Below are 22,355 nucleotides of genomic sequence, written 5' to 3'. Positions count from 1 at the left end.
CTTACTGGGCGCACTTGGCGCATGTAGTGATAGGCCCAGACACAGACCCAGACACACACCAGCACCCCCGGACTGGACACAACAAAACACCAGTGCTCCAGTGTTTGTGGTCCGTGATGCCCCACGCGAGGCTTCGAGAGGTTCACACGATCGCGGCGCTGCTTCCGCCGATCGTGCCCTGAGGGGGTTTAGTAGTAGATCGAGTAGATCGACCGGGTCGGATCGGGTAGTAAATAGCAGCACCTTTAACGGGAGCTGCTCTCCCAGCATATCACTGTAACAATGATTAATGTAGATTAACGCCTCTGTTGCGGTGCCCCGTGTGTATTTGTGTGTGACCGGAGGCAACGACACTTGCGCACACCCCGGGTCGACTTATAGGGCCCCCTCCTGACTGCCTGGGACGCCCGCGTCACTTATCTCACCCAGCGGAAGGTTAACAACAATTATTAGCAAAGCTTTTGGGCTGGGACCGATAAGAAGGGGTCGCTCGCCGAGCCTGGCTTACGCATATTTTCCGGCCGCTGTGAGGCGCGATTGCGATTTTTTGCGCGATCTTCTCAGAGCAGCACGCGGGAAAGATTGCGGCGCAAAATGTACACACAACCGACGAGATCGGAGCGTGTGTTGTGGCTCTGCCTAGCTGGCTGGCTGCTGGTTGAACTCCGTGCGCGCGATCTATTTGTTTAGCACCACGCAGACGCGCACGCAACGCTGTATCTGTTTCATCGTGCGCCTCGGAAACGACAAAATTCACTCTCAGCGGAGCTTCGGGGGGGACGGAGACGCTTCGGTACATATTAAGAACGTGCTAATGTGTGTCTTTGTCTTTCCGGTCTTTTGAGGTTCACCCCGCGTGGGTTGGGAACCCCCCCGTCTGGCGTAAGGGTGGTGGGTGGCTGGTTGGCGCTGTTTGTAAATAACGCAATGTGCTGCGCGCGGAACGCCGAACGCCGAATATTTGGCCAGGAACAATAACACGGCAACGGCGGTCAGGGGGATCATCGCTTATAAGAAAGTACACAGGGGGGAAAATAAATGTTTTCCGGCGCTTTTTTTCCACGTACAGTGCTAAATTGTATAAAACAACAGTAACTGATTGGGTGATTGGGTACGGGGTACATCTCAGCGAGTTACAAGTACTGTCTTGAATTCAAAAGTCCGAGGTTCATACCTCTGTCACGGAATAGAATCGAATAATTTCGTGAAATTTTGCACATGGAGTTTTGGGTCAAGGCAAGGTCGTTGGCATGGTTAGAAGCCTCCCCAAAGAAGGGGAATGTACAAATAGGCAAATCTCTAGATTGAATCAAGTAGAGCGAACGAAGCTTGTTGTACGTAATTATGTATCCATCGCGAGGCAATCAATTATGTCATACTTAAGGCCTCATCAACTGTGGGATTGTTGACCGTTGTTCTTTGGTGGTGGGACACATCCGCAGACGAAAGACGATTTTGGCAATGGAACACGTCCACATATGTCAATATGCCGGTCAAGTAAACATACTAGCAAACCGGTTCATTTGAACAAAAAAATACTGCTTGGACGTAACAAAGCTCTCCGGACCTGTGCTTGCTTATCAGCAGTTTTGGTCAGTACCGATCGAATTTAGAGCAAGTTGACGATTAGATAAGCTAACACCATTTTAAACCCTCAGATGGATTATAGAAAAGTAGCTCAATTTTCACACGATTAAAACCTAATTGAGCGTAACGCTATCCGAATGCCGCATGTAGCGGCTATTTCAGTACTGAAAGATAACGCACGCAGGCTGTCCATTATTGCGTATCCAGGATTCAGCAATACATACAAAAAAAACAGCCAACTGTCTGTTTCGATACCTCGCGTCACTCGTTCGAGAGGTTTTTCGAACCTTTTATTTCCTTTCTCGAGGGGCATAGCGTAAGTCAGCGTCCCGTGGGTGGAACAAATGCATAGTTTAAATCAAACAAACATTAATATTAAATGCAAATTTCTATAATTATGGTGGCCACCACTCACTAAACCCACACACACCGGCTAAACAAAAAAAACGGATAAACAATAATTAGCGTCACGATGGCACGCGAGCTGCTCCTAACGAGCGTTGGCGCCACTTAAACGGGCACAGGAGACATCTCAGGTCCCCCACGGGTCACGGATATGTAGGTGCGCATTGTCCGTTATTTGTCCAATTTGCAACGATGCAACATCCCCCCAGCCAACGAGGGGCCACGCTTTGGAAAGAAGAAAGATCACGGCGATCATTACTCTTCCATACGGCACACAGTGGCCGACGACGATTTCGTCACTGGCGCACGTTACCATAGTAACGCGCACGATGCGATGCGAGGCTCTTTGCTATTCTCGTATTATGTGTTAGTGTCGATTGATTGTTGATTGCCATCGTGCAGATTGATGCAAGTAAAAGTTCGCTAAATATACAAGCCAACCATTGACAAACAATATAATCGCAAAACATGGAATACCTGTGAAAGATTCATAAAAGGTGACCAAAACTTCAAGAATTTTTACAGCCTTTCTGCACACCCAGCATTCCGTCGACGGTTTGCGCCTAATAGGTATGCAATGGGAGCGCACCATTTTGTCGTCGTCCTCGTGCACGCCACGCGTCGTTGATTTTAAGAGAAACCGAACAAGGAGAATCCAACACAATCCGAAAACGTAATGCGATAATTTAGGCGGGCCAATAGGATGGGCAAGTGGAACAGGTAGTGATGGTAGTGGCAACGGGGACATGCGACGGTACTTACCCCTCTCGAATCACGAAACAGGATGGCGGCGTGGTACGGATCGAGGGTTCCATCCGCTCGCAATCCGCGCGTTGCTCCAAGCGATGCTCGGCGACGTTCTGCAAGCTCCGCGGAAGCTCTTCGCATGTGAGCCGCTAGTGAGAAACGGGTGAAATGATTCATCAATTATTTTGGACCATTTAAAAATTGGAGAAAGCTGCTAAGATGCTAAGATGCTAAAGACAACGAATGCATTTGACTGAGTGTGCCCGAAAACCCCAGGATAGTGTTATGGTGCCGGTACCTATAACGAGACCCACGATGTAGTCGTCCAGCAGGAGAACCAATTGATTTGCAAATATAGCGCGCTAGTACACCCGTTGCCGCCGAGTCACGATAAAGGGTGCGGGCGCGCGTCGATGACGACGGCGATTCGCGCGTGAAGGTCGTCGCGGCGCCGTCGATCGGCATATGTTTACTGGACGGTGGCGACCACGCTAGCTATCGGTCTGCCGGAGCTGCTGATAACCGAGAAGCCCTGTGTTGTGTATAGGCCACTTCCTCGATCAGCCCGATACACGGCGGCGAGCGGATATTTTGCAAATGTTAGGCGCGGTGCTAGTTGTGCGGTGTGTTCTAATGCGTTCTCTAGCACTCACGTCATAATTATAAAGCCGACGATGGGGCAGGTCAGGGAGTAGTGGCCTCGACGCTCGTCCAGTCGCGTAGCGAAATTGCAACGAAACTAAAGTTCAGCGTTAGTCACCAGGTTTCGCGCAAACAATTTACGCTAGCCCCGTCACGCTGTATTGTACATCACATTGCACGGAAGTGCTCCACTCTGTACAACACCAGGAATGGCAAAAATAGTTTCGAGGACGAGGTCCGTTCCTCAATTTGTTAAAGTATCGCTTTCGCGAGCACGCCCAATGAATCCAATTAAGAAATTAAATGGCGCCCCCCGGCCGGTTTGAGATAGTTCGCCTGCAGTTTTACTGCGTACGCTGATCAACGGGTGACGCCGTTCGATAAACCCATCACATACGCCACCAACTGGGACTAGTCTCGCAAAAATCTTATTTGCATATTCTTCCGCCGGGGGTGTGGTGCAAAGCATCGCGCGTGTGAGGGGAGTACATGTTCTTCGATGCGAAATAGAAGCGAAAAATTTGCATTTCGCTGACGCCATCGCCGCCAACGGGACGTGCCTCCACTCCATAATACGTGATGTGAACACTACCGGTTCTTGTGCGCCCTGTCCTGGGACCGGTGGTTTAGCGTTTCATTCTGCGGATTGTTGTTGTTTTATATTTCGATCGGCAAAAAACAAACCGGTCCTCCGGTTTGCTATGATCGAATGTATTTTTCGTTGTGCCTCTCCCTCTCTTTCACTAGGTTCACAGCACACTACGCATCGATTGCATTGCAAACATGTTTTCCAACGTTTATCGTCGTTTCCATTGCCGATCGGTGGAACACCTCTCGTTTCAAAACAACTGCCCCTAGCGATCGATGGGGGCAAAGGTTTCCACAAATGAATTATAAATCGTGTTTATCTTCGACACCCACGTTAGCCAGTAAGTTTCCGGAAAATGTAATAAACAAAAATGCACAACCCAATGAAGCGCAACGTTGGCACTGATGCTTAGTGACTTTTGGATTACGGAAATGAAAACTAAACTTACGAAGCATATTATAGCCGACAGTGACAGCGACGATAACAGATCGATCAAGTATTCTTGAAGACATTCAATTTAACCAGTCGATGGTTGTAACCGGAACAATGTCAAGAACGGTCAAGGGGCCGCACAAATAAAAACACAATCACCATGCTGATTACAAAATTGGCGAACTGTTATGACTCAACTCACAACAAGTACACTGGGCGGCGATGAAGGCGCTTTTTAATTTCATCTTCACGCGCTACCCGCCGCCTTTTGCCATTTGGCAGGCAGTAAGTGCTTTGACCGACCTGGCATTGCGTCATCGCACGTCTGGTAAAAGATCTTGAGACGCGAGATCTTGAGACGCGAAATCTTGTCCTGTTTACAAACGGCAAAACGTAAACACGCGCACCAGCCGGCAGCAGCACCGGCGACGAAGCAATGCAATAAATGAACGCAGAAAAAGACCAAAAGTCGTATCGATTTGGAAGGTGACGACGTTCGAGCGAACCGCGCAGTATGCGAACCACGCTTACGTAAGCCTGAAGCGGTGTGTCCCTGCGGTGGACCCAGAACTTGTCCCCGCGAAGGGTGGGTGGTGCTTTTTAACATTCGTTGACAAGCCAGACGCTGCAAGCCGTCGTTGGTGGAAGTTGGCTTGGGCGCTAAACACACCCACCATGTTCTCGAAATTTCGCAGTTTTAATCCACACCACCGTTCAGTAGTGTGCGGACTGCTCTGCCGGTGAAACAAGAAGAGGCCGATTTGGAGGCTTTCATTCGTCACCACTTTGGCGCGGCTGGTTCTTCTTCCCCCTGGCGGGCACGCGTTCTTACCGGTAGTTTTACCTTCACGCAAGATTTTGTTGTAGATCTTGTACGTCGACTCGCAGTCGTCCAGGATGCGTCGCGTCTGATCGACGTCGAGCGAACGGGACCGGGACCGGAAGTCTTCCTTCGGGTTGCCCATCGAGTCCACACCATACGACCCGCCGCCACCGATGGACTGATCGTCGGCCGTCGTGTGGTGATCTTCACTGATCGACGAGTGGCGCGTTCGGCCACCGGGCCAGATGTGTGCCTTCTTTCCCAGGTGCTTGATCATCTCCGTGATCGAGTGGTGATGGTGACTGTGGTGCTGCCCACCCTGCCCTTTATCGCGATGATGATGGTTGTTGCGTTCTCGCTTCTCGTTCGAGTTGTTCATCGAGGCTTTCGACGACGAATTGCCACTGTCGATGCTACTCTGCGAGATGCTTTGGGTGAGTTTACGCGCAAAACTGCTATTGTCGAACCGGTGCCGGTAGCCACCAAAGAGGCGCTGATTGGAGCTGTTTGAGCTCGACACGCCGGACGACACTCCGCCGTACTCGTCTAGCGAGTGGAAACCGTGGTTCCGCTGAAACAGCAGCTGCCGCTGGTGGTCCGATGTGATCGGATACGGGCCAGGGCCGTGGTGCTGGTACGCGCCGGTGTGCGTAAAGTACTGGTGATCCGTTTTGTACTCGTAGATATCGTCCAGATCGTGCGGAAAGTACCCAGCGGCGGCCATGTTCATGTGGTGCATCGGTGGTGAGCCCGCACTCTCGAGCGATCCTCGGCGGCCCGTCTACGGATAGAGTGAAGGTAATTTACGTCCTATTTTCGGCTCGTCCCTAATACGTACGATCGGCGCACTTACCGGATTGTAGCCGCCTCCCGGCCGCTGATCACCGAAGACCAGTGTCCGTTTGGACATTCGTTTCACACCGTTCGCCCCGCCGACGCTGCCGCTGCCGGAGCCCGCCATCTCCGGTGACTTGCGGCCGCGGGGTATCGAAACGCCAAGACTGTGATATTCCTGGGCCGACGATGGCGATCGAACGGACATCACACCGGACGGAACGTGCTGTGGGCTGGAGGCTGCCAGTCGGTACTCTGCGTTAAAAAGGGGAAGGTAATATCAGTACCGGCATGAGGAGAGGTCCCTCCATTTTCTGCTTGATGATGGACGGTGGGGTGGTGCGGCTGTGCCATAAAAACCTTGATCATTCGTGGTTCTTCCATGGATAGGCAACAGGTAAAAACCCGGCTCCAGTGTTTCACAGAACCACTGGGACTTCTGGTTGCGCACAGTCGATCACCAAGCCAGAAAATCTATCATCTGTCTACTAACCTTCACTCGCCAGCGATGCCTGCGACTCGTCGATACTGTGCGATCGTTCGTTCGGTGGCCGTTGTCGGTTGGCAAGCATCTGGCTGGAGCTGTTGCCACCGGCACCACCACCACCGCCGCCACTGTTTGTCGAGTGCCAGCTGTCCGTGCTGGTCTGCTTCTCCAGGGTGTGCTGCCGAAAGAGATGCTGTATGCCGTGCATCGTCGTGCCGCTGCTGCTAATGGATGATGATTCTTCTTCCGGAGCCGCTCGACCCCAAAAGCTGAGGCTTTGAATTTTACTTTCCGCAGGAACTCCGTTGTTCCGATTAAATGTACGTGCGTCACTGCTAACTCACTCGTCACAAACACAGGCTGCAAACTTGCCGAATTTTCACACACAATCCCCTACTATCGGCACTCTATTAACGCTCACTCTTATCACACTAATATTTGCACTTTGCACCAAATGTCACATTTTATCGCCTCTGTAAGGGAGGATTGGATTTTAGGATTGGATGAGCTCCGACTTCTGTCACAGAAATAACACCATTCCCAAGGACCTCATTACAGTAGCGCCTCTCATCGGAAGCGATTGATCATTAGCCGCGTGCACTTCGTCCAACAAACGAATACCAACTGGTGGGCCTTCGCCGGACCACGAATAAATCCTGTTGCATTACACCAACACATCGCAGCCGGCGCTCGGGGTACGCGATCACTTGGTTAAGTCACCCTGAATTGTTCGTAGTGTGTGTCCCTTCCTTTTCGCAACCAGAGCCGAGCCGCCGCTGTGCGTTCCCGCGGCCGGGAATGCAACCTGCGGTGCTAATTTATGGACGCAAACAGTGTGCCCTCTAGCTGGCCTTTCCTATTGCTGATTAAGCGCACTTTTATTTAGTCACGTGAAATCCCGACACCGCAAACGGGCGACGACGAAATGGGCCAAGTAATGGAGAGCCCCCAAGTGGACCCCACAGTGGGGCGACATTGTTTTGCAGCAGCAGCCCCAGTGCGGCAGGGGTAATCAAATAACATCCATCCATATCCGTGAGGCGAACGAACAGTTCCAGAGAGCGAACTGTGTTCCCATTACTCTGCGGGGAGCCGTCCGCCCTTGCTACTGGAATGGCCCAAGGACGACGGTATCCGGGAGCGTCAGGAAACGCGTGGCACATGTCCGCGAGAGGAAAACATTGGTAAGGTGTGCCGCCAGTGTTTTTGTTTTCTTCAAACGATCTATCGATTTTAGGGGTTGGAAGGATGATGGAGCTGCCCTCTGCCTGTCGCGGTCCCCCCAGCGAGCCGGCAGCGTGAAGAGTGCAAAATAATTGGAAAATCACAACAATGTAGGTACAACGCACAGCCTTCGTCGTGACCAACCGGCGTCGTTTGTAAGGGGGCAGCAGCAGCAGACCATGAAACAGTGTAGAGCGCCGAGGATAAGGCCGAGAAAAACATCATCCATCTCAGAGAGACGCGCCGGACCATTTATGCGAACCAACGAATGATTTTTTTTTAACATCCTACTCAAACTCAAAGACCTATCCATCAACCGGCAGGGTCTTGAATGTCATAAATTACAACAATATCGCAAGCAGGCAGCAGCAGTATCGTGTTTGGTTCGATATTATCAAGGTATATATCCCCGCGTGGTGGAAGCAAATGTGGCCAGCAGTATGAGTACAAAATAGACACCGTGCCGAAGTGTAATAAAAACTCAAATATAACGACACGCAAAGTTGAATAAGCCTCCCATCCAGAGTGTCACTTTTATGCAAATATGGAAGCATATATTGTAGACACCTTATCGGCTAAAGGTAAGCGACCTGAGCGTGTCTACGAATCAATCTCAACCTTTCGTGTTCTTGATAATCAAGTCATCAGACTTGGACTGCTCGGTACCTGCAAGAACTGTACGTAAGAACATCATGGCAAAGCAGAAGTTGATAGGCAATCTTTAATTAAAGATCAATTTCTTAATGGTGCCAGGAGATAAGAGCCTACCATTACGGCTTGAGAAAACGATTCCAATTTACACATTCTTATCACACTTTGGCGTATTTGGTCCCACATCGACCGAGATCGATCCATTAGACACATGTTGGTTCCATGTCGGTCACTCAGCGGGGCTCGACCCATACATCACTAGCCCCGCGGCGATGGCAGGCAGCCTCCTGAAGATACTGCTGCCTGCGGGTGTGGTAAATTAATTCAATCATATCTAATTAAACACTTGGGCCCCAATCGGGTTGTGACGAAAATATATTTCACTTGACGCCGAAGAAGTGGTGCTGGTGGCACACCAACCACCGGCCAGGCTAGTGCGTGCCGCCTCCCAATAAAGAAGTGATTGGCATCTCTGAAGGGTGGTGTCGTTTAAAATTAAAACAGATTTACGACTCGGTACTCGTCTCAAGGCCTGAAGTGGCCCTTAGCAGCACCGGAATGCATTGTACCACTACAAAAACTTACCTTTTCCATCAACAGAGAACAGAACTTAAAATGGCCACGGCCAACGGATAAGAACACGAAACACTATGCTAGCGTTACAACAAGAACCCGAAACTCCATTTCCGTTGCCAACGTTCCGCCCACAACAGGGGGGAGGGCGGCAACATGAAATTAAAAACAAGTTTCGTTTTCCGTTCGCCATGCCTTCAAAGTGCATTCCGAACATGACACCCGCACCTGCACAACACGTGGCTCTCCTCATGTCGTGTGTCTTTCTATCTCCGCGGTTACCCCGCGCGGTTGACATTTTATGTTTTCTTCGCAAAATGTGCCGGGGGTCATTGCAGAATCGAGCGTACCACAACAAACCCCAAGCCTTACCAAGCCACCAAACAGCGCCATTTGACAGCCAGAGAATGGGGCAAAAAATCGGTTCTGCCATGTGCAGAGACAACCTGACGGGCGCGCTGCTCTTTGCTTTTCGATGCGCAATTACCGGCCACGTATTGGTGGCCCCCGGGTGGTGTTGCCGGTGGCCCTCGGCACCGCGCGGCCGGCCGTGGCCTTGACAGAAGAGCACACCGCACAACATTTGGCCGAAATGCTGATAATTTGTTTTTGAACATTCCGCCACACAGCAAAAGTGCCGGCGGGTTTCGGATTACCTATTTTGTTGGGTTGGATTGGGTTTACTCTTGGGCGAATCCTGCTCCTGTTTCGGTTTTGCATTAGCTTCAGGCGTCGATTAATTCATTTTAAATTCATGGATCGATTCAAAGCGAAACGATGGCAAAGAATTCGTAGATTTTCGAAACGAAAATCAAACATTCAAGGCAACATTTTTAAGGGCCAATCGCTCAAATTAATCCCGGAAGCTGAACCGTGAGATACCACGTGAAAGTGTGTGGCGCTTCTACTCGAGAGTCCACTGCCTTGCTTCGGAAGGATGAGAGAATGTAATGTAGCGCCGCTCTTGACCAAAGTTCATGACCTCTCGTGTTGATGGGTTTGGTTTTTCCGTGAAGAGGGAAAAGATACCGACTCGACAAGCAGTCCCCGAGGGCGCCCGTGGAAAGCGGATGGACAAAGCAATGGATAAAAATAAATCGTCCGCCTTGATTAACCGCCACCAGGCGTTGCCGTGTAATTTGCAGCATAAAATGTGTGCACAACCATCCATATCTCATCCCGGGCGCGTGTATTTAAATTGAAAATCTGACCAAAAGCGACCGAAGGCCAAAGGGATCGTTGGCCAACAGTGCTGCGGTGCTCGCTCTTTCGCAAAGCTTGATAAAATCAATAAAAGCACTTTATCATAATGTTGTACCATTAGATGCCCACAGGGGCCGACCCCAAATTGGAGTGCGCCGCTGGAAATCCTTAGAAAGATTTATCACGCCCCCCATTCCCGAAGAAGACCCCGTGCCCAGTGTCACGTGCGCAGCATGAGATTGGGGAGCAACAGGGAAAATTAAGCGAGCAGCTAGCGCTTCAAGCCCCACTCGCGCTAAACGATTGGGGCAAACTAAATAAACAATTAAGAAACCAGGACCAAATTTGAGAAGCAAAGGTTTCGCAAAAAAAGGATTCGTGGCTTCGAGTCAAACCAGCCGACGACGCTGCCATCTTGTTGTGCCGCCCTCGTAGCAACTTCCGGTTGGCAATTTTATCTCTCTCGCTCTTCCGCACGCTTATTCGCATCCAACGCTTGCCACATGACGCCCCGGTCCGTGGCCTGTTGTCGCCGTATGCACCTCTCTCGCACGGCCAAGGGCGATTGATCTATGCAGCGTGCCCGGCAACAACGAAGAAGCAGCAAACAGGCAAACAGAACCGCAGGGGTGTTGTGCGGAGGACAAAAATCGATACATCATCCCTTGGTTTTGGGGGCCAGCCATTTTCACCGGTTCCCGGTGTTTGCGGCGCAGCGGCGTTCGCCGAATCCGGCATAGGTCCGGCGGCGGCGGCGACGGCGGCGTGGGTGAAACAAAGATTGAGGTCTACACAACATCATCATCCCGGCGCTGAAATGAGTGCCAAATTTGGCAAGCGTAAGGACGATCGATCGGCTTCTCGTGCCTTGGACAAGCAGCAAGCAAAGAAAAAAACCGCCACCCAAACACGGCTCCGATACAGAACTTTCTGGATAAGCGAGAAGGTGCAAGACCACCGCTGATAGGGACCGGTTGGGTCCCTAATTCCCGGGTGTCATCCGGGTTTTATGAGACCTAGGAAAACGGCACGCATGTTAAATGGGCTGTAATGTAGATAAACACTGGGAACGCTAGACACATTCGAGCTCGTTCGCCCTTTCGTCCCGTTTAAACACGATCCCACACACTCGCAGTTGTAGTGTCAGTGGAACCGGGAGGCGATCAACACTCTCGTGGTATACCCTCGTGCATTGAACGGAACTACTTCTACTATTCGCTGGCCGGGATGGCGAATGCTGGGTGCGTGTCTCGCTCCCCGAACGCGTATTTAGGTCATAGAGAAGCAGTGCGGGCCTGAAAACGTTCTCAGCACAATCCGGGTCTAGAGCGTCGTTTTGTGAAACGAAAATCAATTCCACACCAGGAAGACGCCTTAGACTCCAAGCGATGTGCCGTCTCCTATCGCACAAAATCATCATCTTGGGAAAACTACTATAGCCTGGCTCTTGCTGGCTGGCCGCAAACACAATTATATAACACAGGGTTTTTCTCTCGGACTCGGCGCCAACTATTGCCACAACAACACACCCGGGCACTCGCCCACAGCACGTGAGGTGTTTTTCTTCTCCCACGGCGAATGGATCGAGTTTTCCCCACCAAAACACGGCACGCACAGTGTGTCGATACTAAAACAAAAAAACGCCTCCCCAACCGGTTGGGTCGGCCAATTTTCAGAGTCGGCCCGTATTTCGCGTCCTGTGCCCGTGAGCTTCACCAGTGAACTGACACTCCGGGAGGGAACTCGTGAGGATTCCTCGGACCGAGCACTCACGCTGTCTGTCTGAGCTGTTGTTGGTCTATGCAGCCAAGATGGCACGCGGCGGTGTGGCCCGAAACCCTTCGGAAAACCCGACCAATTGTTTACAGTAGACCCCAACGAGGACTCCGTATCCCAGAGACAGAGAGAAAGAGAGTGACAAAGTAAAGTGTCAACACAAAGGTACCCCGACTCAGCGGTAAGAGACCACAGAGCACGGTTTAAAATAGTTCCCGGCTTTTTGACGATAGCAGTTCGCTTCGTCTGACCGCCGTTTTACGCCTCACCCAATCGTGCACGAACACACGGCGTCACCTCAAACTGGGCACGTGTCCCGCGGCGGTGAGGTCCTCGCTCTCTGGCGGACTCTGTGGGCGCCTCCATTTACTGAATGAAGGTGGAGAACACGCAACGGTGTGATGTAATACAGATGTCGCGTGCAACAAATGGATTACTACTACTACAGTACTACTACTACTACATGCCATACCGGAAATACTATTGCCTCGGGTGCCAGACACTGATAGTCGAACGAAAAATGGTGAACCGATCGATAGATAAGATTATCTGCTTTACGGCTGCCGGTCACAAAACATCAACTCGGATACCAGGTTTATTGTGAGTCCAAATAGATTTACGATTTATACCGGATTCTAATCCCAGCCAAAAAATAAAAGGAAAGCCGAACGCGACATCCTAGCCCCCTAAAAGGCCAAACAAAAGGGTTCAACCAGCATCGGGGCCCTGTGAAATACCCGGAAAAGCCCACCCTCTGGAATTTGGTCTGCGCCTTCTGCCCACACGACCATCCCCAACCGCAGACAAACCATGGCCTACGTGACCGAAAGAAAGGTTTCGGTACGTTCGGCCGGATGCGTCGCTGGGAAAGGTGGAAAATCCGTCCAAACTCTCCCTGTGCCGCTCAAAAGCAACGGCGCGGCGCAGCCGCAGCACGGGAAATGCTTTCAGTTGTTTTTCGTTTTTTTTGGATGACAAGAAGCGCCACCGTAGTCCCCGAGGAAAATGGCACAAAAAACCGGCCCCAATGTTGTCCGCAAGGAATGTAAACAGCGTTTCGAGCGTGAAATGAGTGCTACACTTCAATGCACTCAAACTTAGTAGACACTCTCTCTCTCTCTCTCTCGGCTCTCAGTGAGAGACTGTTGCTAAGTAAATGCCGAGGACGCGCCGCGTTGATCGGGCGTGAAAAGTGAGAGTGAAATGGGTGTCCTTGTGAGTGATTTGAGGATGAGCGACTTGGCGTCTCCATCGGCGGCCATTGCCGTGCTCCCGCCAAAAACCCGGCAAGAGGCTAGTAGTAGAGCTCGATTCTCTCCCGTTTCGGACGTGGGCGTTTTCATTCAGCAAAATCGTACCCGTGCGGCAGCTATGAGCGCGTTTTTTAAACACAAAACAGACGCACAAACTGCCTTACGGCCATTTCGTGTTGACTACCATCGTCCTTCGAGGTCAAGGCATTTTCAAAGAACAACAGCAAAGCATTTCTTCACGTTTATTGTGAGTGGGGGGAGGCATTTTCATATTTTCTGCCCCCGTAAGCGACACAATAGTAATTTGTTCGTTCCCCGACGTCGTCGCGCGCGTTGGTGGAAATATTTATTCATTTGTCTGTGCCATCACATCATGGCGCACAGTGTGGGGGGGTATCGTTTGCAAATTACCAGCCAAGAATAAAACCCAGTGAACCCATTTGGTGCGCTACTTGCTTCACTCTGAAGGGCCACTGAAAGCATCTGCGTTGTTTCTTTTCCCACACAGGCAGGGTCATGTTCGGGTCGTTGCACATTGACAGCAGAAGCACGGAGGACACCACACCAAACCATTGCATCGCATCCGTAATGTCAAGAGTAATGTCTGGCCTAAATTATGGCGGAAAGCTGCCGCTGGGTATAAAGGACACAGCACCGACAAAGGGCACGACGTTTCCCTTGTGGCGACTCTTTTTAGAACAACGATTGCAGCAACGATGTGTCCTTTTCGGCCGTTCCGCACGACGTAATAGGGCGTCGTGGCCAGAAGGTCCGTTTCGTTCGCCGGAACCGGCTGCTTTTCGACGTAAATCCATCACATAATATACTCTCGCGTTTGGATTTAATTGAGGAATTTCATTAAGTTCGGGTTACTGATGCGTTAAGCCCAATAAACTATTGTTACTCTATAATGACGCAGCAACGCAGAGAGTTCCTGTGGGCTGTGTTTGGTGGGGCTCACGGAACGAGGTGGTGGCCTTCACCAAAAGCAGGTCGATGTAAATTAATTTCCCTCTCCCTGAGCACAGCCATCCTTGTGGAACACGGTTGGCGGAAGTGGCGAAAATGACTTACTCCGGCGTGGCTGCACGCAAGCACCAAAAAGGGCCATTTCCGAGTCTGTACAAAGATATCCTTGATGAGGCGGGTTAGCAAAACAGACTATTTCGCATTGAATTGAAGCAGATCTGTTATTGTCAATGTTTACCGGTGTAATAACTAATAACATGATTGACTCGGCAAAACAACGGAGCGTATGTACACGGCGCTCCGTAGTACGCCGGGGGTAGTGCGCGCTGATACCAGTTTTACATCACTGTTTACCTCTACACGGTACCATCGCTTCCTGTGTCCCCAGATATCTAACTGCGTCGCGCAAGGGTTACGTAACACATCTTACGAAACGCCACAATAACTTGTGACTTGGATCACTAAAACCCACTTTATTTTATCAACCAACGGAGTGGCGGACGCCAACAACAACGACGGCGAGACGCCGGGCACATTAACGCGCCACCATCAGGGCCGGGGCCGCCGCCCCATAGTTTTCCGGTCGATTGCGACCAGGAAATTTAATTCCCTCACCTCGGTTTTATTGGTCAGCAAAAACCCACCCCGCCCCGGCCCGGCCGGTTTCATTTATCTTTCGCCTTTCGTCCACGTGACGACGGCAGCAGCAATTGGAGGAGCGCCCCCGAGAGATGGCCGTCTGTCGTAAATATTGTTTGTTTACGCTTTATGTCACGAAAACATTGCCAGCCACCGCCACAGGAAATGAGAAAAGGAACTGCCGGACCCGATGCAGTTTGCAGAACATGTTTGCGTAAAGTGGGGCTTAGTTTGGCACGCCACTGAAGGATTGAACCTGGGGGGGACGGTACCTCTTCTAACTATAAAACCCCCGTATCGACACAGGTTGGGGTCAATTGCAAGAGGTCGGCTAAATTGCACCAACCAAAACCCGGACGACGCTGAGTCAACCATCAACAACAACATCGGCCCTTCGCGAACGATCGATGATCGTGAGGCACACACCGGACAGAGAGACACGTGTGAAGTGTGAAAACCCAACCCCCCTGAAGGGACACATCAAAACACGCCGTAAACCTGACCGAGAGAGCCAGAACGAGATCGCCACAGCGGCAAGGTGTGCGTAGACCGAAACGCACGCCATAGTTTCGAGAAACTGAAGAACCGTATCTTCAGGCCACACCAACACTACCACCACACGTCACGACGACGGACTGCCGGGGACTGCCCAAACTAGAGTCACGCGTCGCACCGCACGGAGGGGGTGTGGGGGTCGGTTGGAGGTTGCTGTGGTGCGGCATTAGAGTCACGTAGACACACTACCTCCGTTACGCACTCTACATCGATGGATCAAGGGCCCCTACGGAGGAGAGATATGATCATGAGGGTGGCTCTTGGGCTCCACCCGAGTGGAGATTCGCGGTTCAAGATGTCCCCGTACTTCGATCGCTCACCATTAAGCTGAATTCTTCATCCTCTCCACACGACACCGCACGCCATTTTTCTACAAAAGTAGTCCTTCACAGCACGGGACTTTGCGATTGAAGCACACCAACAACCGCGCACACCACACGTGGGCTGAGAATGCGCAGCGAACGGAGCGCGCTCGACACTTCTTTCACTTTCGTTCCCTTCGAATGCCGATGATGAACTCGCCGCAACGCTACCACTCGGACCGGGGCCAACCCGCGTAATCGCGACGACGGACAGGCGAAACCCGACCGACCGAAGCGCCGTGGGTTCGGTACCACACGCGCACATACAAGGACGCGAACACCGTGTGTGGCATTAGCATTTTGGATATCTCTGGCCAGCCAGCCAGCCAGCCATCAGCGTGAGACAGGCTGTCGCGAGATGAACGATGGTGTGTATGCGTAATCGGGCACGCACCGAGAAGGCGACACCCGGCAACACACAACTACAAACACGCCAGAGCCAACACTTCGCCAAGCACTAGACTTCGGCTTACAGGAAAACAAACATTCTGCGTGGAACATTCTACTGCGCGCTGCTTATTGTTGTGCATTGGAGGAATGGATATTTTGGAATCCATCTAAAGGAAGGAAGCAAGTTACGACAAAGATTGTAAAACTAAAGGATCTGCGACAAAACCCATCACCAGGTGCGCAAACGGACCACCTGCGATCACGCTTGTATTGTTTTATTACGACCGCCAACAAGCCGCTGCATGGGGGGATTTGTGGCCAAGAAGTTCGGGCATAAGGAAATAAACATAGCGTCGTCCGGTTGCCCTGTTTCGATCCATTTTTCAAGTGTTTAAACACACACACTGAGCACTGAATGTGTGGAGCACAGGAGCGTTGTTCAATTTTGCTTAAAGCAGAATATTCGGGGTATTGTTTGGCCATTTAGTAGAATTTCGTTACCTCAGATATGTGGTGGAAAGAAAAGAATTCTAAAAATCGTATTGGGTTGCAATCGATCAAAAACTGGTGATTGGTAAGGAATTTCCGGTCACTGAATTTAATGGCCCTCTAATCGACAGCTGTGGGATCATTAATCTGAAATTAAGGTTAATTACTTCTGTGACCAACAATGAACGGGAAACAGTTTTCTTTTTTTTTATCGTGGTGTATTGGTGAATTCCCTCAAAATGGTCAAACTGCCAACAAAGATACTGTGCATCAAAAAAGATCAGATTTGTGTATAGACAATTCTTGGTTCAACTTCCGTGATAATTCTAACACAAACTGGACCCATATCGTAAACGCTAAACCCCCGCTAAACTCAAGAGGCTTCATGGGCTCCTTTTTAAATCATAGTTCAGATGAAACGAAGAAGGTGTTGCAGGCCATTCCTGAAAAGAACTCTGTGGACGGTTTTTTGAAAATTGTAGACTTAGATTTAGAGGAATAAACCAAGAATGTTTGCGCGAGTTCCTTATATTTTTTGGTCACACTACTATACTTGTTGCCCTGTTGTGGGGTGACAAAAATAGACGCACAAACTAAAAATAGCGTCAAACAAGAAGGTAACGCTTGTGATGTTGTCAACATAAACACGGTATCAATCAATCGAACACCGGTTCACGAGAAGCCCAACATAAGATACACGTTGCGAGCCGAGCCGAGCCGGGCCGGGCCGGGAACGTGCAGAACGAAAGTAAGACGCAATCGACGGTAGAGAGGCACAAAAAAAACAGCATATTTCAAGGTTACGCCACCGAACGCACAACATCAACAACAAACCCTCTACAACCGCGCCCGCGTCCGGTCGGGCCGAACCGAAGGAAGAACGGTCCCCGTCCGGGTGGTGGTGGTGGTGGTCGGCGCCACTTTCCCACAGTGGCCGTATTTTTCCACTCACTCACACGCAAACACTAGCACACACCCCAAAAACACTCCCGAGGTATACACACATTTTATGATGCCGTCTGGAAGCACTTTACAACCCTATTTCATAATACCTCGGAACTTGCGCGGTATCCATGCTGCCTGCCTGCCTGCCAGTGTGTGCGTGCACAGCATATTGCCGGCAGCAACAGAAAACACACCCTCAACGAAAAGCCAAACAAAAACAGAAAGCATGAAATCCCTTCCACGATTCGCGCACTGCCGCGAAAGCGCCATCTGGTGGTCGGTGCGAACGTAACGCTCGTTCGCCCGTTCGGCCGGCGAAAGCGAGCGAAACGGCGTGACGTCATCGAACAGATGATTCGCGCTTCGTTCGCATCGCGTTACGCGCGTCGCGTTTTTCACAGAGACAGAGAGAAAGGGAGAGAGCCAGATTGGTAGACACCGGTGTACTTGGTAGCACCGAGAAACAGGAAGCTGTCAATTGAATGTTGCGTTATGTTCATCTCCGGTGCGCGCGCGCGCTCGTTGTATTCGCACACCGGAAAGTAGTTGACGGTACCGTCTTTTTGCGTATTTGCTCCCCGTTTGATAGTGAGTCGCGGTACCGGAGCACCCAACAAAACCCTTCCCATGTTTGACAGAAAAATGCATTCGTTGTTTTCCCAATGGTTACACTTTGATTACGGTCGTGACGAGAGCACAGGGTACTTACTTTGCGCTGCCAACTGTTGCTGGTGCTGGGCGGCGGCTTTCTGCAATGAAACACAACAATTCGATTAAAAAAACAATGTCGAATTTGGCCACAATGGACGCCTTTATGCTGAACACTGGAATGGAACTTGGCGTAGCGTTCTGTTTTGATTGATTTAATATTTGCGCTTACAACCATCAACGCCTGTATTCCGGACCGCTGCAGGGCTTCGACGTCGAGCGACCGGCTCCGGTGCTGGCGGGCAGGAAAGTCCATCGCCCCGGACTGGCGCCTCAGCAGCTTGTTCTTCAGATAGGTGGACATTTTCTTGTGCAGTTACCACAGAACGCTCGGTAGCGTTCCGGGATAGCCGCCGGAAGGGCCGCACACTTACGGTGCTAAATGCACTCTCAAACAACAACACACGATTTCGAACAACACGCTTTTCTTGCTGGACACCACACTACGCGAACTGTGTCCTCTGTGCAGCATGCAACAATAACGCTGTCTTTAAGGTCTCTCTGCGGAACGAACAATAGATGAGTGACGGGAAGCTGGCCATAAAATAATAAACGCATCACCAGAGCTACTACGTGTGGCAGACTGATCATCGTGCAGCAGCGCGCTCAGCTATCGACTGCACAATTCGCGTACACGATCGTGAAATGCGCAACCACCGAAAACAAATGCGACGCCAGTCGACCCGGCGGGTCCATAATGGAGCGTAAGGAACACGGGAATCGAACCGACAATAAACACGCGGTGCTCGTTCTCCGAAGTGCTTCTTCGCGCAAAAGACGTAGGAGAATTGAAAGCTGCCGGGTCAATAAATAAGAAAACAACACCCCACTGAGCTGTGTGTGCAAAATGGACCTTTTTCTTTGTCATACCAATAATTCAAGGGACTTATCACTTGATGAACGTACAGAGGGACAGAGGGAACAAAGAATGTTGTTACGATAAAACAAACGATCAATTGATAATGTTGAACCAATCGCACAATCAACCACTGTCTAGGTGGCCTACAAATTCAGAGCCGTACACGAGCGAACCAAATGGTTCCGTCGTCGTCGTGAAGTGTTTTGTCTTGTTCAACACGAGTCTCCGTAGTCCCTTGGCTGCATGTTGTTGGATGTGCATTCGGACATTGCGATAGAAGGTGGAAAAGGGAGTTTCTTATCATTCCAACACAGGCTCGACATAGAAACATGATGATCGCTTTCTGTCGAGATCACGCGCCACATATGATTGCTGTTTTGCTGATCTTTCCTAACACGACACAGGCAGTCAGTAGCAGGAAAGGTACCTAATGGCTCCCAACAACATTTCCGTTGTTAACATCTCGTAGTGTTCTCGGTATTCGTTTCGCAACAGAAGAGAAGCTCAAACGTCGAAGGGCAACTCTTTTAATCAATGTTAACAATGCTAAGACGACGGAGGGAATGTTATTCTTTCCCGCTTTGCGAGGGAAGCCATCTGAAATTTCAGTCCACCGCGCAGGGCTTCTGAAATTACATCGCCAGATCGGCGGTTCGAACAGCGGAACAACTCGAAAACAAATGTTTCTTGGCCCACCACCAGTGCAACCGCAGCCGCCATACGTACTCTGCGCAGGCGGGCGAATTTGCTCGTGGCTGCGGGCCTACGTGCCACCGCATCGTGCCTCGCGTTGACGGATGGGAAAATGCGATCATCAGCCAACGGTGACGCGCGTGCGTTTGGCACATGTTTGCGCCGTACTGGGCCCACAGTCATCAGTGGCCGATAGGTACATTATCTCGCTTGAAAGTGTCGCTACCGGCGACCCCCAGCAACCGGTATCCTGTTTGGGTTGATCAGTTGGTAGAGATCAAACGCCCAGTGAGATTCGTTAACTCATACGATCTTCACTACATTTTGTGATGAAACTATCACTTGCACTTCATAAATTGGCAACCGGAACCGTGTCATTTTCAATGAAAGGCTGGAAACCCGTCGCATCAATATTTATTCGTCCCGAGACGCAAGATGCAGGCAATCTGCCACCCCGGAGAGCAATAATATTTTCGTAGAATCTCCCTCTTTCTGAACGTTGTGTTGATAAGTTCTGATCACGCATCGATCGGGTTCGCGTTGGAGACTGCAAATTTAAGCCGTGTGCTAATCGATACGAGGAAAGCAATTTTGGACATTTCCTTCCGAAACATCCGATCGGAGACCTGTCGCTAACTAATAGTGTAACCGGGGGCAAGGTGATAATCGAACGTGACAAACAGGGGTGATGGTTGCATCTTATCATTATCAAAATTATTACGATAAACACAGCACAGGTGACCGGGTGCCGGGTAACAGGTGCAAACAAATGACAACAATGGGATGCTAAGTGCAAAGATAAATTTAAGAATGGAGCACAGTTTGAGTGTTTTTTCTCTAATCATGGTGCCAACTTATTTTTAATCCACTTTTTTATGGCGACAGAAGATTGGCATGATTCATTATCCAGGGTTTTCATCGGTCAGGCACACACGCTACACTCTGTCAGAGATGCAACAGCGCACTCGAGGCAGTGTCATACGGCAGACAAGTAATGAACGGAATGGGCTATCGGAAGGAAACTAGGTTTTGCAAACACGGCCGAACGGGTCAGTTCAATTAACTTCCTCTTCATCGAGCGGCGCCGAGCGGCCACTGTCGCCGGTTGCCACTGTCACTGTGGCAAGGGCAAATTTATTATCAGCTTTTTACTCAAACATCAAATATTGGCCTTAAAATAACTGAAGCAGGATACCACATTATCGCGCGATGGCACTCGACTTTTGGCGCCCCGAAGGGCACCGGCATGGAGTACCACCGGAGTACGGTGATGGAGAGCCCTACAGAGCCCGTTCAAACACTGAACGGGTGTATTAATGTCCGGTAAGTTGTTGCCATCGAAAAAAAGCCCACGAAGCGTCGTGTTATGAAAGGATGGCACGTGGATGACTCAATACGAAGCTTCCTGGACGTCCGTGGTGCGGTACGGCACCCACCAAAAGGGCGCTCAGTTCCTAAGCCAATCGCGCCAATCGGCACGACAATCGGTCTGAAGGCCCCCTCCTAATCAGCGCCGTTATCTGCCATCTCGAGACTGTTTGTGGACTCTCTGTCTGTGAGGTGTTGCTAGAAAAGTAGCCATGATAAGCGGCCGTGCTCGCTTGCGTGTGTCTGCTTTACCGAATGAAACCTTTCTCGCCTCTTCCAGAAGCTGAAGGACACCACGCGCCAGGTGGGTTGCTAAACAAACACGTAGCTATCGGCGATCGACGCAGTCTTTCGATCCCACTCGACATCATTCGCCGCGTGCCGTGCTATCGAAAAGCTTTTATCCTTTCCGGTGGCCCTCTTTTTTATCGTCCTCTCGAGAGGATGATCGTTTTATAAGAAACGCTCACCAACGATTCTCCACCGTGTTTCGGGAATGATATGGAAAAATAAGTTTTTGCGTAGTGCCTAAGACGATTGGCGACGACCAAAAACGTAGCGGAAGCGATAAGGTCAAACCAAACTGTGTCTCAAGTACAATTCTGGATCCGGCTTTGCGCCCCGCGCCTCGCGTTCGCACCATTCTAACGCGCTTCTCTCGCGCTGCGTAATCTCGCCGCCGCTGACCAACATCGCCGACGACGAAATTATCTCATTCAATTGCTCACGATCTACGATCTACGTTTCTCGGCACCGTGTGTCGGCGAAGGCACGTCTCCGTCCGTCTTCGGGTCGGCCCGCGGTGCGCAGCACAAGAGGTGTCCGCCGTGGTGTTTGTCTTTTGACGTAAATGGCAAATGCCTTACAGAAACGAACGCGAACCACCGTGGGGCTCACCGCACCGGAGAACCGGTCGTTTTTTTTTCGTGTCCCCAAGCCCCACCGTCGAGAGTGCAATAAATTATTCGATGGTCAGCAGAGAGGCTCGCGGTTTTGTCGCGACGGCGATGCGCTCCTTCGGCTTCCTTCTCCTCCTTCGTACCGGGGGGTTTCACTTTTAAAATCGCGCGCGCAGTTCCGAACGGTTTGCCGTGCGCGTTTATCACTCGTGAAATACGCGGCGGTTCCAAAACCGCGCCAGTCACGTAACAA

General features: G+C 50.8%; 1 protein-coding gene across 1 annotated transcript in view; it reads right to left on the bottom strand.

The window, feature by feature from the left end:
* LOC131212565 (uncharacterized) overlaps positions 1-22,355 on the bottom strand; it is a 41,550-nt gene that overhangs the window by 13,572 nt on the left and 5,623 nt on the right. The window contains exons 5-6 of the mRNA XM_058206479.1: positions 18,285-18,324; positions 2,755-2,888 (exon numbers count right to left, since the gene is read on the bottom strand). Of these exons, the coding sequence (XP_058062462.1) occupies positions 2,755-2,888; positions 18,285-18,324 (174 nt within the window). The remainder of the gene's footprint in view (positions 1-2,754; positions 2,889-18,284; positions 18,325-22,355) is intronic.

The sequence above is a fragment of the Anopheles bellator genome, chromosome 2, assembly GCF_943735745.2.
Source record: "Anopheles bellator chromosome 2, idAnoBellAS_SP24_06.2, whole genome shotgun sequence".
NCBI classification, from domain to species: domain Eukaryota; kingdom Metazoa; phylum Arthropoda; class Insecta; order Diptera; family Culicidae; genus Anopheles; species Anopheles bellator.
The sequence above is the reverse complement of the archived record's forward strand: the minus strand, read 5'-3'. Positions and strand labels throughout refer to the sequence as shown.